This window comes from Fistularia commersonii, chromosome 10 (genome assembly GCF_037954325.1).
Source record: "Fistularia commersonii isolate RoL2024-O1a breed Wild chromosome 10, RoL_Fcom_v1.0, whole genome shotgun sequence".
Lineage (NCBI taxonomy): Eukaryota > Metazoa > Chordata > Actinopteri > Syngnathiformes > Fistulariidae > Fistularia > Fistularia commersonii.
In genome coordinates, this window is record NC_141293.1 from 4,837,399 (window position 1) to 4,856,034 (window position 18,636).

General features: G+C 40.2%; 1 protein-coding gene across 1 annotated transcript in view; it reads right to left on the bottom strand.

Moving 5' to 3' along the window:
• Window positions 1-14,297: 14,297 nt before the first annotated feature.
• The window catches only part of pitrm1 (pitrilysin metallopeptidase 1), a 31,219-nt gene continuing 26,880 nt past the window's right edge, over window positions 14,298-18,636 (bottom strand). The window contains exons 25-27 of the mRNA XM_086153402.1: window positions 16,994-17,139; window positions 15,628-15,730; window positions 14,298-14,634 (exon numbers count right to left, since the gene is read on the bottom strand). Coding sequence (XP_086009528.1) covers window positions 14,541-14,634; window positions 15,628-15,730; window positions 16,994-17,139 — 343 coding nt within the window. The 3' untranslated portion in view covers window positions 14,298-14,540. The remainder of the gene's footprint in view (window positions 14,635-15,627; window positions 15,731-16,993; window positions 17,140-18,636) is intronic.

Consider the following 18,636-nt stretch of genomic DNA (forward strand, 5'->3'; position numbering starts at 1 on the left):
CTGCCGCTATCCCTCTCAGACGGGAATGACACCCAGCCTAAATAGAAATTTACCAAGATGTCAGCCTGACATGCGAATGAAAGTAAAGCAGTATTTTTTATTTACTTATCTTTTATGCACGTAAATATTTTATACACAAGGGGGCCGTTTGTAATTACCCAGACACAAAAGAGGAATCGATGCACGAGGGTCCAAACCTCGAGGCGCTGCATCGGCTCATTCCTTCTGATTATCCGTCTCTGCATTGATGAAACTTCTCAGTTATTTTCTTGTAGGTGTGAAGTGGGGAGGGGGTGGGCGCTGAATCAATAGCTCCTTTGGGGTTATCGCCGAATCTCCACCTCTCTCTCTCTCCCTCTTTAAAGCTCTTCAAGGCGTGGAAAAGTAATCCTCAAACTCAGAGGGCGCCGCACCACAGATTAAAGTGTGCGCTCGGTTTGAACGGCGGGGCAAAGTCAAGGTCATGTGCGGAGCTTGCATGTGAAATTACCTCCGGGTGATTAAGAGAAGATGATGGTCCATCACCTGCGTGGATGCGATAAGAAGCTATCAAGCATAGAGGAGCTCAGAGGACTGACACGACGCCCTCCAGATAATTTTTTTTTTTTCTCTCTTAACCTCAAATTGACGTGTCAGCTTTGTGCAGTGGACAGGCTGACTCATCACACGGACACACGGACTTTTTATTTATTATATTCGTCATTCCTCAGCCTCGAGCTATACCACTTATCGTGCAATGGCCGCCAGCCTATTGCACATATTGCCACATATACAGACTGACAAAATTCACTCACTTATTTTCATTTTTCCCATTTTTTTCCAATTAACCTGCTGAATGTTTTTGAACTGTGGGAGGAAACCGGAGAACCCGGAGGAAACCCACACAGACACAGGTAGAATATATATACTCCACACAGAAAAAGTCCCCTTGTTGGAACTGAACCAGGGTCCTTCGTATGAGGCCGAAAGGCTAACCACCATGCCACCCTGTATTCTATTTTATTTTTACTCATTTTTGTTTTTTTTTAAATTTTTTTTTTAAATTTGTTTTTATTACACTTTGTTGATTTTTGTTCAGCTTTTTAAAAAATAAATAATCATATAGACATGCAATAACCTCTGCCAGCACCGTTTCTCCCACAGACTGTGAGAGGAAAGCAGAGCCCGGAGGAAACCCATGCAGACTCATGCTGTGACGCTGACGCGCTAACCACTGTGCCACCATGCTGCCCTTTATTTTATTTTATCTTAAATAGTGTCAATTGTTTTATTTATTGATTTTATTTTTTAGGCTTTTATTTTTCTATTTCTCATTTTGTTCTTTATTATTTTTCTATTTTTATTTTTTTATTTATAAACCTCTATAAATGCAATATCCTCTGCCTGCGCCATTTCTCCAACAGACTGTAGAAGGAAACCCATGGAGACATGGGAAAACATGCAATCTCCACACAGATTGTTGGAGTCAAAGCAGGGTCCATGGTGCTGTGAGGACATAACGCTAACCACCATGTCACCAGAGAGACAACCATTCATGCTACTATTCACTCCTCACACAGACATTTCAGTAATACATTTATACTGTTTATAATAATTTATCCTTAATTAATCCCCGTCATCGATGAACCATAAGCAGTTAGGGGTTCAGTGTCTTGCTCAACAACACCTCAACACACTAGGAGGAGCTGGAAATCGAACCAGGAATGTTCAGGTCCAAAGACTTTTGCTAACAAGTTACAACATGTTAAATAAGTCCGACCATGTGTAGTAAACAATGTTATTTATTTTTAGTTTTTCTATTTTTGATAACTGTTTCGCACACTGCCCACTTTCTGCTGTGAATGGTTGAAATTTCCACACTGTGGGACAGTTACAGGAATTTTCTATTCTATTCTATTAAGATAGAGACATACAAGCATTCACTCATTAATTCCTCTCCCTTCAGTCGCAGGGAATCTCAAAATCATTATACTTAATACCATAAAACACTTTAAAGCCTTGACTTGTTACTTTTACACTTTACAGTTTAATTTGTATTTCTTATTCTCCCCCTGGCACAACAATTTCCTTCGGGATAAATAAAGTTGTTCTTATTCTTATTCTCTCCTTCATGTCACAGGGTAGTCGCAGCGAGGCAGAGTATATGTGTGTGTGTATGAGAGGAACCCGGGTGGAACGGTGAAGCTACAAGGAGTGGACCTCAAGAAATTGGAGGATTTCAGGTACTTGCGGTCAACAGTCCAGGGCAGCGGAGAGTGTGGAAAAGAGGTGACGAGAGGGTTCAAGCAGGTTGGAATGGGTGGAGAAAAGTGTCGGGGGTAATGTGCTATACAAGACAATCAGCCAGAATGAAAGGACAGGTGGACAAAGACAGTGGTGAGAACAGCGATACTGTATGGTATAGAAACAGTGACAATCACCAAAAGACAGAAGGTAGAGCTGGAGTTCGTAGAGATGAAGATGTCAAGGTTCTCTTTGGGAGAGACCGGGATGGAGAGGATCAGGAATGACTCCATGGTAGATGTTTTGGTGAGAAAGTCAGAGAAGGCAGACTGAGATGGTGGGTTAATGTACAGAGGAGGGATAGTGAATATATTTGTAAACGGATGCTGGAATTGAAGGTTTAGAGGAAGAACAAAGAGAAGATTTATGGGCGTGAGAGAGGATATGAAGTTAGTTGGTGTGAGAGAGGATACAGAGAATGGAGAAGGTTGATTCCCTGTGGCGACCCCTAAAGGGGAAAGCCAAAAGGAGAAGAAGAAACATATAAATATTCATTCTCATTCACACATCATATACAGAAATGCAACCATTCACTTAATCCTTCACATAAACCCATGGCATGTTTTTAGACTTTGGAGGAAACCGGAGAACCCACTGGAAACTCAGTGGGACACAGGGGAGAACATGAGAATCCACACAGGAACGCCCCTTGTTGGAATTCTAATAATTATATTTTATTATTTAGTGACACTGTCAGAAAGGCTGCGGTTATATACCTGCTACATGCAGCACATGTAGTTTTTAGCCTTATATGGTACAACTTTAAGAGCTGTTGTAGAGTCTATAATTAGCGTCTGCTGCGCTCCATGTTTATTACCAACACAACCTGATGCAATGTAAAACGTGAATTCCTGCCGGTTTCCCGGATGGATTATCGGAAAACGCCCAGGCCGGAAAAATAGTGAAAATAAAGAATGATCGTTTAATACCGCGAATGCTCAACTTCGTGTTGTGTGGTTTGTTTAATACCCGCAGGCTCGCCAGGATAACCGAAACCTGCACGAGTATAAAAACTAATCGCCTGCCTTTGGACGTGAATCCGCTTTCGGGGGCGAATCCCAGAGTTCTCGGACAGAGGCTTGTATTTGCTGAGTGCTCAATCAAACTAACAAGCCTGTCAGAAACAAGTTCAGAGCATAAAAGTTGATGGGTTTTTGTATCCTGTTCCCTTTTGTATCTGGATCAGTAGGATTTAATATGCATTGCATTTCCAATGTTCTGTCATTTGTCTTTTCTACCACTGACAGAAGTATTTATTCTTATTTCACCTCAGGTGATTTTGTTTTTTTTTCCTCCTGTTTTTTGGGCTCAAACTTAAAATGTTCATCTTCTATGTTTTTTTTTCCAGAGTTTAAATTTTAGGTATGTATGTTTTTCTGTTATTTTCCTGCCCAAGGGTCTCGTGCACTCTTAATCCCCGCAAGATAGTACTTTTGCTCCTGGTCACAAGTCTTCAAGAATTATCTTTCATAAAGTAAACAGAATAAATATTTCAAAAAGATTTAGTATTTTGTACGACCTGCAAAACGCTGATGACCCCAGGCTGTGACCCAAAGATGTACGTTAACTATGTTTCTGCTCAACCTGAGTTATAAACATGTCGTTATAAATTGTAATAAATCATAATCAAAATAGATAATCTCTCATTCCCTCGAACAATGAAGTTAGCTCGTGCAGACATTTGTTTATTTGTTATTTGTGATTAGTGCACTGGTTTGGCCAGAGAAAGCTTGAAATCTACTTTTCTGCAAATCAAGTCAAAGTCAGCTTTACTGTCAGTTTCTCGGCATGTGACGCGAAATTAACAAAATTATAACAGCAACAGTAAAGTGCCATGTTACATTAAACAGTAAACATGAAACTGTGAGGTAAAAAGCATGAAGTGCACGTATGACTGCTCATAAAGAAAAAAACAAACAAAAAAAAGTGGAAGAAAAAACTGTGTCCTGGTGATAGAGTTGTTTGCAGATGACATTGTGATCTGTAATGAGAGGAGAGAATAGGTTGAGGAAAATCTAGAGAGGTGGAGGTATGCTGTGGAAAGGAGAGGAATGAAGGTTTGTTGCAGCAAGACAGAATATATGTGTGTGAATGAGAGAAACCCAGGTGGAACGGTGAGGGTACAGGTAGTGGAGATCAAGAAGCTGGAGGGTTTCAAGTACTTAGGGTCAGCAGAGCAATGGAGAGTGAGGAAGAGGGATGAAGAAATGGGTTCAAGCAGGTTGGAACGGGTGGAGAAAAGTGTCAGGGGTACTATGGGATAGAAGACTATCAGCCAGAATGAAAGAAAAGGTGTACAAGACAGTGGTGACACCAGTGTTGCTGTTCGGTCTAGAAACAGTGGCAATGACCCAAAAACAAAAGGCAGAGCTAGAGGTCGCAGAGATGAAGATGTCGAGGTTCTGTTTGGGAGTGACCGGGATGGATAGGATCAGGAATGAGTCTATCAGAGGGACGGCACATTGTAGATACTTAGGAGAAAAGGTCAGAGAAGCCAGGCTGAGATGGTTGGGTCATGTACAGAGGAGGGATAGAGAATATATTGGTAGACGGATGCTGAAATTGGAGGTATAGAGAAAGGCTGAAAAGCAGATTTGTGGATGCAGGGGATATGAAGAGGATATGAAGTTAGTTGGTGTGAGAGAGGAAGATACAGAGAACTGGGTTAGATGGAGAAGGTTGATTCTCTTCGGAGACCCCTGAAGGGAAAAGCCCAAAGGAAAAGAAGAAGTAAAGTGCATTGTTACATTAAATAGTAACCATAAACTATGAGGTATGAAGAATTAAGTACATGCAGATACAAACTACTGGTGAAGCAAAAACAAAACAAAAAGAAAAGGGGAAGCATTTGTAAAGCGGTGTCCCGGTAATCGACTGTTCGACTTTGTAAAAGTTACAGAGGTGCACACCAGCGGTCACCTGGGTGGGTTCAGCAACCGAACAGGATGGGAACAGACTGGAATGGACGATCAGGAAAGCGGAGAGAATAGTAGGCCTGACAAAACAGGCCTCTGCTGTGGAGGCATAATCTTCCGGCGCCAGGAGGCGGACAGTGAACATCAGCGCTGACCTGTCACTGCCCTGCACACGACCTGCTCTCCCTTCCCCCCTTAGGCAGGAGGTTGTGATCACTACACAACAGCGCTTTCAGACGTGGGAACACCTTTAACCCCCACAAGCCACAAGCATATGACTGGAATGCTTGTATCTTGTGACACATTTATTGCTTTTAAATCGATTATGTTTAATAAGAAACACATCCAGCGTAAAAGCATTTTAATGACAAAATGAATAAGAAGCAGGGCAAAGAAAGAAAGACACAAACAAACAAACAAAAAAGCCTGTCCTTTACTGCCCCTAAGCTGTCTAGGATTGTGGAATACAGGACTGTCTCAGAAAATTAGAATATTGTGATAAAGTTCTTTATCTTCTGTAATGCAATTACAAAAACAAAATGTCCTACATTCTGGATTCATTACAAATCAACAGAAATATTGTAAGCCTTTTATTATTTTAATATTGCTGATTATAGCTTACATCTTAAGAAAACTCAAAAATCCTATATCAAAATATTAGAAAATCATGAAAAAGTAATTTTTATTTTTTTAATTGCATTACAAAACAATAACAATATTCTATTTTGCTGAAACAATCCTGTAGTTTGCACAGTTTTGAAATCCTGTCAAAAAGTCTAGAAACTTTCTCTCAAATCATTCATGGCTATATGTCAATAAACTCAGCTTAGCCATAGATTAAAATTGGAAATAAGGGAGCAGCTAACCTGGCTGACTAAAGTGAGCAAAGTTTCAGTCTCAGAATCAGCTTGCAGGTCACCTCTGGAAGGTCTCAGCTGCTTTTAATTAAACATTTAGCTTTTCTTTAAATCAATGGGGCTATCAATAGGTAATTTTGCATCATTCATCCATGGTGATGTTGCTGTAATCTCCTGTCTATTCATTAGTGGATTTTTTTGTCTTGCAATCTCCTGTTTTCTGCCTTGCTATTGATATTTATAGTCATATTTCTTTCCCTTTTTTAATATATTTTAGATATTATTAGTGTTATGCTGCTTTGAAAAAGGAATTTCCCCGATGGGGATCAATAAAGTTTATCTTATCTTATAGAATTATTGTGTTTATGATTCTTAAATGCTCATAATTCTTAAAAGCTCATGCCGCACATTCGGCGTCACTGCCTTGAAAAAAATAAAAATAGAAGTAAAAAAGAATCCATTAATCCATCCATTATTCTAATACCTGAGTTTTGTATGCAAGATAACGCTTATGTTTGTATCTATACACGGTGGCTGCACTAGCAGGCCATTTTTTCAACATTTATATTTAAAATAAAGATGTAAATTTGAATAGCTCCTATGTTTTTGTCAAAATGTTCTTGTCGTGGCAACAGGACTTGAATTTGTTCTTCTTTCGTCTATTTTGACAGGGATTCACCATGATGAGGATGACTAAGAACCTCCACGGACAAAAAAACAAAACAAAAACACATATATATATATATATATATATATAAAATTAAAAGAAAAATTTTTTTTTTTGCCTTACTTAACTTCTTAAATGCTTTCCTCAACTTGAGACGTTGTAGATCGGTGTCAGGAATACTTCCAAGATCTCCCCAAACCTGTTGAAACGCCTGCCAATGAGGAAGCAGAATTGAGGGACTTGGGAGCGGAAGCACCTATTTCTGGGGCTGAAGTTGCTGAAGCACTCAAAAAGCTCTTCAGTAGTGGGGCCCTGGGGTCTGGATGAGGTCCTGGGTTTCCTCAAAGCTCTGAATATTGTAGGGTTTTACTGGCTGACAAGCCTCTGCTGCATTGCGTGGATGTCAGGGACAGTGCAGCTGGACTGGCATACTGGGATGGTGATCCCCCTGTTTAAAAAAGGGGGATCTGAGGGTTTGCTCCAACTGCAGGGGGATCACACTCCTCAGCCTCCACATCTGTAGTGATGCAGACTCTGTACTGGTCTGTCTTGTTGCTGAGGGAGCTGAGCCAGCTCAATTTACCGGCCGAACTACATTCCAACTCTGACCTATAGTCACGAGCTGTGGGTAGTGACCTAAAGAACGAGATCGCAGAGGCAGCCAAGATGAGTTTTCTCCGCAGGGTGGCCAGGGTGGACTCTCTCTTGGAGACAGGGTGAGACGTTGGGTTATCCAGGAGGAGCTTGTTGTCGAGCCGCTGCTCCTCTGCACAGAGGGGAATCAGATGAGGTGGCTTGGGCATCTGGTCAGGATGCTTGCTGGATCCATCTGGGTGCCTCCCAGGGGAGTTATTCCGGGCATGTACATCTGGGATCTGGAGACCAGCGGAAGACCCAGGACACACTGGAGAGACGATGTCTCCAGGCTCCAGGCCCCCAAGACCCGACTCCTGATAAGTGGGGGAAGATGGATGGATGGATGAAGTCCTTATTCAACATATGGCTCAGCTTTCTGTGTTCTGAAGAACTTGAAAAAATTGGATTATTTCAAGACGTCAAAATAACAAGCCTCCTTTGCACATTTCAAAAAGACTTATCACGTGAAAAGCTTAGCATTCCATGATTCTGTTTTTCACATTTTGGTGGTAATTTCTTGCTTTATTATTCATGGTTCAGGCTCTGACTTTCAGCCATCCTAAAACTGTGCGTGGACGTCACTGGGAGTGGGTGATGTTCTTTATTTGCATCCATGCGACTTTAAAATTAGTTTTTGGGTGCATTACACTTCAATTGGTGAGACCCTGGGATCGACCCCCCGCAATTATCAACAATGAATGTTCTTTCTATTTTTGCCTGAAATGTATGTTTCGACTGTTAACTAAGGAACAGACACTATTATGTCAGAGGCATTGTAATGCCAATATAATGACCTCAGAAAATTTAAGCAAAAGTTACCTATAATTTAGCCAAATAAAAAGAAGTTTGAAATTGTCATGAGTTTTACTTGAATTATTCAAATTACGGACAAGACAATGTTGTGTTAGTGAATAATATCCACAAACACAATGCAAAGAAAACAACCATAATATTTATTTTGAGGTTGATAAGAACAACAAGGAACAAAAAATGGTGCAGTGGAATGAAAAAAGAAAAAAAAAAAAAAATAGGAAAGTCAGAAATATAAAATTTAATTTTTAAAAAGAAAAATAACCGCAAACTAATAGTTTTGTTTACTTTTAAAAAAATACTTAAAGAGGAAAGAAAAATCACAAGCACACTTACAAATAATATTTACCAGATATTTTGAAATTATTAAATTTGATAATTTAACAGTTTTTGGGTGCAAAAGGGATGATTTATCATCCAACATCTGCCAAGTAGGGAATATTACTATTTCCTACTACGGCTGCTGTGTGCGCCCCTGTCAAGGTGCCTGTCTGTTGCAGGGAGACGTCAAGCTTCTGGACCGACCCGAGGGTTATTAGTCAAAACCAGACAACTGAGGAAGAAATCGGCTCCCTTTTTTCACCTCACGCCTGCAGTTTCTCTCTCATTAGCATGAGCCGTGACGCCTGTACGGCCAGCCGTGACGCCGGGCCTCCATCTGCTACTTGGGGCTGGTCGACGCCGATCCGTTTCCCGGGCGATGATGGCAGAGAGGCGCGCTCACTGCTGACAGATGTCGAAAGAGGCCGACTGCCTGCTGGGGAGGAGATGGAGAGAAAACACTTTCCCTTCTATTAGCCATGGAATCTTAAATCTTAGATGAAATGTACTTTAATGATCCCATTATTGGGATATTGTTTTGCAAGACATACACGGACAAGACGGTCACAAGCTAAAAATAAAAAGTCAAAAATCAACAAAATAAAAAAACTGAAGTGTAAAAGTATAATCTAGATAAAATAAATGAATAAGAGTGTTTTCAGAAATGATATTCACCTTCATAAAATCTAGTTAGGTTTAGTTAAATCTTTGGGCTTCCATTCACTCATTCATTCACACTCCATGTAGACATGCTACCATTCACTCGTTCATTCACATCATAAAGAGAGACAACCATTCACCCTCTCATTCATTAATTTCTACTGTTTATACATATTGTCAAAATATTTAGTTGCAGCTGGTTAAACAAGTCCTCCCTGTTTTACGTATACATATATACACATATACATATATATTATACAAAATGTAGAATATATACTATATAGATAGATAGATATTAACACTGTTTATGTTTAATTTTCTATTTTTGATAATATTTGCTTACATGGTCCGCTTTATGCTGTGAGTGGTTGAAATTTCACCACTGTGGGACCATTAAAGGAATATCCTATTCTATTCAGATGTCCCTTCCTATATAGAGACACAAAAATATACAATCTCATTCACATGCCATATAAAGACATGCAATCATTCACTCGCTCATTCAAACACCTAATAGACAAAAAGACATTGAGATGCTCCTTCTTTTTCTTCTTTTCCTTCAGGGGTCACCACCAATCATTTTCTTCTTTTTAACCCTATTCTCCCCATACTCACATGCTAGACCGCGGTCAACCTCAGCATCCTCTGTCCGTGTCCAAACCATCTCAGCCAGACTGTATCTCCAGAACATCCAACATATGCTGTCCCTCTGCCGGACTCACTCCTGATCCCTTCCATCCTCCTCACTCCCAAAGAGGACCTCCACATCTTCTCTGCCTCCTGTTTTCTCCCCAGTCAGTGTTTCCATTCCTCTCACCTTTGTCTTTTTCCATTTGCTTTGTTATTACCTGTTTTTTTTCCCCCAAATATTCTTCACATTTTGTCACTTTTTTCTGCATTTTTTTGACGGGTTTTTTGTCTATTTATTTTTGTAAACTTGTCTATTTATTTTTATGCTTGTAAAAAAACCTGTACATGTCCTGAGCCGGGCGCTCCCATTGCAAAATTTCACATTGCCAGCACAATGACATTTTAAAATCTTGATTCTTCTTTGTTTTTCCAAATTTTCCACTAAATTTAATTTTTTTATGGAATTTCCCAATGTTTCAGACTTTCCATTGTTTTTCCAATATTTTTCATATTAGATTTTCACATTTTCTTCAAAAATTACCAAATTTCTGCACATTTTGTCACTGCTTTCCCAATTTTTTTCAGTATTCTCCATATTGTCACAGATTTTCCAAATTTCCTCCAGTTGTTCCAACCTGCTTGCATACTACTTTACCTCTTCTCCAACCTTCCATTTCTCTAGACTGTTGACCCAGGTACTTAAAAATCCTCCACCTCCTTCATCTCCAGTGCCTTGAACTTCATACTTCAACTCTGGTCCCTCTTGATCACAGAGAATACAGTGGAGGGAACATGAATTTGATACGCTGCTAATTTTTCAGCTTTTTCCATTTGCAAAGCATACAGAGGTCAGATCTTTTTTATCATAGGTACTCTTCAACTGTGAGTGATGGTATCTTTAACACAAATCCAGAAAAACCCATTGGATGATTTTCAGGAAATTAATGTTTTTTATTGCATGACATTAGTATTTAATACATTAGAAAAACAACTTAACATTTGGTGCAGAAACCTTTTTTGGCAATTTCAGAGATCAGACATTTCCTGTAGTGCACACACGGCAGCAGGGATTTTGGCTCACTCCTTCATACAGATCCTTCAGGTTTCGGGGCAGTCGCTGGGCATTACAGACTTTCAGCTCCCTCCAAAGGTTTTCTATTGAGTTCAGGTCTGGAGATTGACAAGGCCACTCCAGGACCTTAAGATGCTTCTTATGGAGCCACTCCTTAGTTGTCCTGGTTGTGTGTTTCGGGTCGTTGTCATGCTGGAAGATCCAGCTACAACCCGTCTTCAAGGTTCTTACTGAGGGAAGGAGGTTGTTGACATATGGCGGGGGGGACTTTATGTGCATGCAGGATTTTAATCCATGATGGTGTAGTGTGTTACTAATGGTTTTCCTTGAAACTGTGTTTGAAGCTCTCTTCAGGTCATTGACCAGGTCCAGCCGTGTAGTTCTGGGTTGATACCTCATCTTCCTCATGATCACTGATGGCCCATGAGGTGAGGTCTTACATGGAGCTCGAGACCGAGAAAGATTGACCGTCATTTCGAACTTCTTCCATTTTCTACTAATTCTAATACAGGTAATGAGTGGGGAACAGCAGGGCTTCTTAAATGATTAATAGGTCTGTGAGAGCCGTAATTCTTACTGATGGGTAGGTGATTTAATGCTTATGCAATAAAAAGCAAATTAATTAACTAAATAATCATACGATGTGTTTATCTGGATATTTGTTTAAGATTCCATCACTCATAGTTGAATAGTGCTGATGATAAAAATGACAGACCTCTACATGCTTTGCAAGTGGGAAAAGCTGAAAAATCAGCAGTGTATCAAACACTTGTTCTCCCCACTGTACTTGTGTCAAACTTAAGGCCCACAGGCCAAAAGTGGCCCACTATGTCATTTTACGTGGTCTTAAAAGGTCAGATTGTCTTAAAATAAATACGTCGAACATGTGCATTGACCATAAACTAGATTTCCCTAAATTCATGCCGATCATGTTACCCGTGAGTGACGGCATCCCACCATTAGGTTGCACTGTATACACATCAATGCCATTTTCAACAAGTGGAATTGAGAAATACTAAGCAATACCTAAACATCGAGGAAGAGAAAGGCTGATGCAGATGGAAGGCTGTTTCACAAAAGTTGAGAAGGTGACTACATGTTTGTGCTTCAAGAAGAAAAAACGGTATGTCTTATGTGTTATAAGGCAGAGCTGGTTGTCAAGCAGATTGTGTTCCATATACAAAAACACTGCAGCAGTGAAAGCTAACCTTTTTACATCTATGCAAATGCATATCTAGCATTTTGGATTTGAATGAGTTATTTAAAATTGAGGAGTAGTTAGAATTGTATTACATTTGATTACATTTATGCTATTACATGCGGTCCTTTGAGGGCAACCATTATGCTGATGTGAACCCTGGTGAAAATGAGTTTGACACCCCTGGCATAGAGGTTCAAGGAGGAAGCTTAAGTCAGGAAAGAGGTGGGGTTTAGTCTGGACCCATCACATCTCCTCCCAGTTTTTGTCATCACAAGCTACTGGAGGAGGTCTGGTGCGTTGCCCAAGGACACTTTGACAAACAGACCGGAGGAGCCGGGGATCAAACCGACCCACCTTCCGATCAGAGGAACACCTGCTGTCCACAACTGATCTTAAGAAATGTTTAGCATTGTTGTGCCAAAATAAATAAATAAAAATTAAGTACTTTTGTAACTTCAAACTACATTATAACTTCAAACTACATTGAGCAATCAATACAAAAAGACAAGAATATTAAAACCAACAGTATAAGAGAAAAACAATAAACACTTGAGACTCTTATTAGCCAGCACCATTTTCCACATGTGGCTGTCAGAATTGCATTTCACTCAGTGTTTCTAATCAATCCAAGACAACACCAAAAAAAAACATGAAGGAAGAAAATCCAATATAGAAGCATTTTTCCCTGACGGGCCCCTGAGTCATGGCGGCCCCAGAGAGACAGCGGCCTGTTAATTAAACATGTATTATGTGATTGTGTTCGGGGTTTGGCTGCACACTAATCCACACTAGTTGGTGCTGGGAGATAACAAGAAGGGTGCAGGACTAGGAGGGAAAAGGGGGGGGGCTTTTCCATCACAAACAAACAACAAGAGGTGAGCGCTCTGATCCATCCATCTGTTTTCCCTCCTCTTCCTCACCCCCTCCATCTCTAATGAGAGCCAGAGGGGTTTCTCACTGTATCCTAACAACCGGCGAGCTTGAATCAGTCCAAAACAAGAAAAATCAAGTGTTTAGTTTTTTTCTTTTCTTTTGCGGCCTCCCTGTACCTGCGGACTTCACCCAGCCGCAGCACAACAGATGTCCTTCACCGTCACGCCGCAGTCATTAACGCAGTCTGATTAACGTGCTGCAAAGTTGTCGTTATCGCTGCGTTATTAACGCGGTGGCTTTTGCTTCTTTCTTTTCTTTCTTTTTTTTTTTAATGAAAGCCATTGTTGCAAATTGTTCCAGGTAGAGTGTCACTGGCTTATCGGAGCTGTGCGTTGCCGTGGGAACCCTTATCTTTATTTCACAGAGGGAAGTGGCGAGGGAGAATTACATGCTCAGGATGCTTTACCATTGGGCCCGAGCGGTACGCAACACTGCTGCCACCTAGCAGTGAAGAGTGACACTGCGGCCACCCATCTGGTCTGCTTAAACATCCCCCTGATGCATTAGAAAAAAAGTGATAAAAAATGCATTAAATGTAAAAAAAAAAAAAATTGCAATCATCAAATATTGCTTCTGTCATTGCAACGGAGATACAAAATACTTAAAAAAGTAAAATGAAAATACAAAGCTATATAGCTGCCACAAATCAATCAATAATAATACATATATACAGTATGTGGCTTCTGCAAACTGCAAAAAGGCCTGGATCGAATTCAAGAACTTTTATGCAGGATTATATTTCTCTAGTATAATATATGAGAATTTCATTGTGCAGGGGAACACATTTGCAGAATGTTCATAACAGTAAACTATGAATCTTGAAGTGTTTGTGTATGGGTGTCTGAAACAGCTAGAACATGTCAGGCAATCCCTGGTGAACAAGAGGACTCCAGCCACAATCAACACTAATGTTTTCCTATTTATGTTGATGACCAATCAAAATCCTGATATTGGGTCATATTAATTAGAACATTTTGCATGTCCATAATGACTTACTCACAAGGGATGGCTTGTTCTCTGTGAAAATGGTGTCCAATGTGAAGACATCTCTTGGACGGCTGTGTTTACGTATTTTGTCGTTCAACACTTGTGTGCAGAGCTTTGCTGGGTACCGATGTGGCAGCACCCACATGGAAGGCTGGTTCTTGCACAGCACTCTTAAAAGTCCTTGACCTGCTGTGCTCTGGGGAAATCCGTCTAACATCTGAGATTGCCATGAGAATTTACATTTTGAGCCACTAAGAAAGAAAAAACAGCAAGAGACACTGTAGAACTCTAAATTCTCATCCCCAGAAAGAAGAGAGCAATCGGGTTTTGTATTCAAATTTGATCATGTATTAGCAACAGTTCAAAAAATATGTACATTCTATGATACTTGAAGAAGGTAAAGAACATGTATTAGAATATGACACTAAACAGCTCTGTTTGAATTGTGCGCTTCACTCATGTATTTTTTCCATTGTTTTACGAACAGTTTAAAAAAAAATCTCTGCCTTTAGGATTTCAGTCTTGGTGAGTGTTTTTGTAGTTGAATCGAACTTGACGTTCGAACCCTTTATTTCACGATCCAGGATGGATCTTTCTTGATGGTTTCATTCTCCGGGCCCAGGATGGCGACGCCACAGGTCCCCCGACCGACACTGAGGTACCTAAGGGGAAAAAATTATGTACTCTGAGTTAATTTTGAATTTTCTGACTGTTCATTGATTTCTGGTTGATTTTCAAATTTTCTTTTTAACCCTCAGCCTTAAAAAACAAAAAAAATCTTTTTTGTCCTTTTTACACCAACAGCTGCACCACCAGTCACCTCCCCCCATCATCCTGAGAGACTACCCAGCTGGCACTGTGGCATAATCTCCCAGGACCTCAGGCTGAACATCAGCTCCCTCACAAGAAAAACACATCAGAGGATGTTTTTCCTGAGGTAGTGAAAGAAGTTTAACCTGCAAAAGATGATGACTTCACTTCTACACCTCCGTCGGAGTCCATCCTCACCTCCTCCATCACCATCTTGTAGGCGGCTGCCACCGCCAGAGACGAAGGCAGACTACGGCGAATCATCTGGGGTGATTGGCTGCTATCTACTTTCTCTACAGGACCTATAGTCGTGCATGCAAGATCCTGGTTGACCCCTCTCACCCAGGACATAGACCTAACGAACCACTCCCCTCTGGCAGGAGGCTGCAGCCCATCAGGACCAAAAACTACTCGCCACAAAAACAGTTTCTTCCCATTGGCAGCCTGTCTCATCAATAATTAATTTATTTAATGTTAACCTGTTAACCAAGGCAAATTCCTTGTAGTTGTAAAATGACTTGTCGATAAAAGCAATTCTGATTAACGGCTGAGAGGTACCTGGATAGGTGGTCATTTCTTTTTCTATTTTTAACCTCAAGTTCATTTTAAGAATTGTTATTGGGTAATAACTGTTCAATTGGTCTTGGAGGATTTTTAACTTATTTTCAGGTCGTCAGGGGTGAAGGACAATCCCTTCCAGCACTGAACAGTGAAGACAATTATACTGAATCTGGATGAAAATGCAAACCACGCATTCAAAATTGGTGCATATCTCTACTCCGACTATATTAATCACATTTCCATTCGACAACCACTGTCAAGACTATGTCACGTAACGAAGTTACCTTTCAGCCACGTCCACAAGGTTGGTGTGATTGACAGCGAAGAGTCTCTCCCTGTGGCTTTGCTTCATCTCGTCCGTGACCCCGCTGAGGAAGCGACTTGTCCCTGCAGCACAATTGCAACACCATGCTTCTTCAGAATTCTTTCACCACAACACTTCATGAACAATTTTATGTTATTACCACAGAGGTATTTCACTCCACTTGGAGAGATTAAGCCTTAGTTTTATCCAGATGTACACAGCTGAACGACATCCTGTGTGTGTTTCTATATCAGAGTGCACCTGGACTTCATAAATATTGTTCGTCACAGATGTTGTCATTCAAACCATTTTGATGATTATAGAACTATTTTCTGAACTATTGAGGACACCTGAATACAAGCTGCACCGGCTAAAAATAAACATTAAATATATGTGTACACATATAGGCTGCACTTGTCTATAAGCCGCATGTGTCCACATTGTACAATAAGATATTTACACAGAAACATTTATCAAAAACTTTTAATTAAATACGGTTATGTCCGAGCTGACTTACTGCTTAACAAACCATATCTTTATTAGATGATAACAATTAAGCAACAGTGGCTCCACTTAATTTTCTCCCTATCTACGCTCATCCTAAAACACATTCACAGCTTCTAGGAAAACACAGAACTCTGAACATTTCTTGAAACAGTACCTCAGAGTCGCTACAATACATATCCACACATACATAATGGAAATGCTTTTTTTTTATAGTGCCTGTAACACGGCTTATGAAAAGGATTAACAATAAATAACAAGAAAAAGTCCAACCATCCATCCATTTTCTATCCCTGCTTTGTCCTCGTTCAGCTGATCACAATCTTCGTTTTCCTCCTGTGCACTAAAACCATTAAAGTCGCCTTCTTTGGTTATAATTATTTGAGCCGCAGTGTTCAAAGTATGGGGAAATTATGGCACTAATAAATGGCATTAATACTACGTAGGCAGACTGAAACATCTGTGCTCCCCGGGAAATTAAAATTGCATTTAAAATAAGAAAACAAAATATTGTTATTTCTAAACAGATGTGGGGGCTTTTTCACCCCACATATGGGGTATTTGTATCTTATTTTGGAAATGTATCAACCTTGAATTGGAATTTGTCAAGTAAGTGGATAACCTGCAGTGAATGAAGTTATAAAAACTAAAGACAAAAACAATCAAACCATAGAACGCATTAGAAAGAAATGTTCAGAAAATAAGACACAAGTCATATATACTCTGCCCTAAGCAGCGCGGCTTATAGTCCGGAAATTACGGTACAACCCCAGGAAAGCATGATTTATTAAATTCTTATTTTGGGTTGGGCTGTCCGTGAGTCTTACACTTGGACATCTCACCTTTGTCAGAGGGCGCCACAGGTGCATCCACCGCCGAGAAAACCGACAGCTTAGCTTCATCAATGTCCTGCTGGCTAAATTTGCCGGCCTTGGCCCAGTCCACGCCTCTACGGAACGCCGACAACGTCTGCACCGAGTTGGGATCCCTGGGAGGCAGAAGGCAAACGAGAATCATCACCCCGTCTTTTTACACCGAGGTTCATCACAGAATCACAGTTCGCAAACGCGACAAAAAAAAGCCAAATTTTGGACAACCTTGAAACTTTTGGGTTATTATAGGTCATCTAACCGCTGTGCAGTCAGTATATCATGAACATGGACTACATTTTACATATAAGGAATTATTTTCGATGTTGAACATTAGAATCTATAACGTTAATGCCTACAATGCAAAAAAAAAAAAAAAAAAAAAATCTGAATTCAGTGGCATTTTCTGGTTTTAAAAACTAATTTCAGTAAATCATGGTTCCAACAGGTTAACTTCAAACCTTGGTTAAAACCCCATCAGCATATTTGTATGACTGGTAAATGATTCAAAATGTATTTTTAATTCTTGAAAGTATATATTTAAAACATTACAATCGGTGATGTATTTTACTTTGACATTTTGAGAGGCATTTAAATAAAATACATTGACTTTGTGAGTTGAAGTGAACATCTGTGTGACATTTCGGGCACTTGCGTCATGGGGACAGCGTTACCCATCAGTACCCTCCAGGTGACATACAGTATTTTTCGCACTACAAAGTACACTTAAAATCCGAACATTTTCTCAAAAAACGGCCCTGTGTCTTATAATCTGGTGCGCCTTATATATGAATTCCTGTCGTGCTTACTGACCTCCAACCACTTTTATGTGGTACGCTGCACTCAAAAATCTGTCAAAATGTTTTACTGCGATTTTGGTAAGCGACAAAACGGCACAGCTTGATTGATTGATTGTCAGACCATTCCCATCTGACACAGCGACGTTGTAGTAGTCGTTCCTTGGTTAAATTAGGTGCAGCGTGGCGCAGGGGGTGGAGAAATCGTCTTTAGAACTGAACATTCCTGGTTCGATTCCCTAGTGTGTTGAAGTGTTGCTGAGCAAGACAATGAACCTCTAACTGCTGGCGCTGGTCAACGACAGACTAATGCAATTTAATTTCCCCAAAGGGATTAATAAAGGATAAAATTATCATTATTATTAATATGGGCTGCAACATCAGACAACACTAGATAACTTATTATGTAGTGCTGAAATACAACGTTGTTCCAACCTCATACTAATTTCACTAATTTCAACTACCACTGGAAGCAGAATTCAAACTCAAGGCTATCAGTCACGCAGTAGATGATGGGAATAGAGCAGCCGTGAAATAATGGTACGGAAGTGGAGGAAGCAAGCAGATGCACTGCGGCAAGTACAGAAGACCAAACAGTTTCTAAGGGAACAAAGCGAGATTAATTAAATTACTAAAGTTTGACGAAACGGACTGTTTCGTTTTGCTTTTTATACCGTATGTTTCATCATGCGGCTGATGACGCAGAACGCCTTATGTATGAAAATAGATCCATTCATTGATATTGCGCCTTATAATGCAGTGCGCCTTATGGTCCGCAAAATATGGTACTTCGCCATGAGTATTCAGGGCAACGCTGGA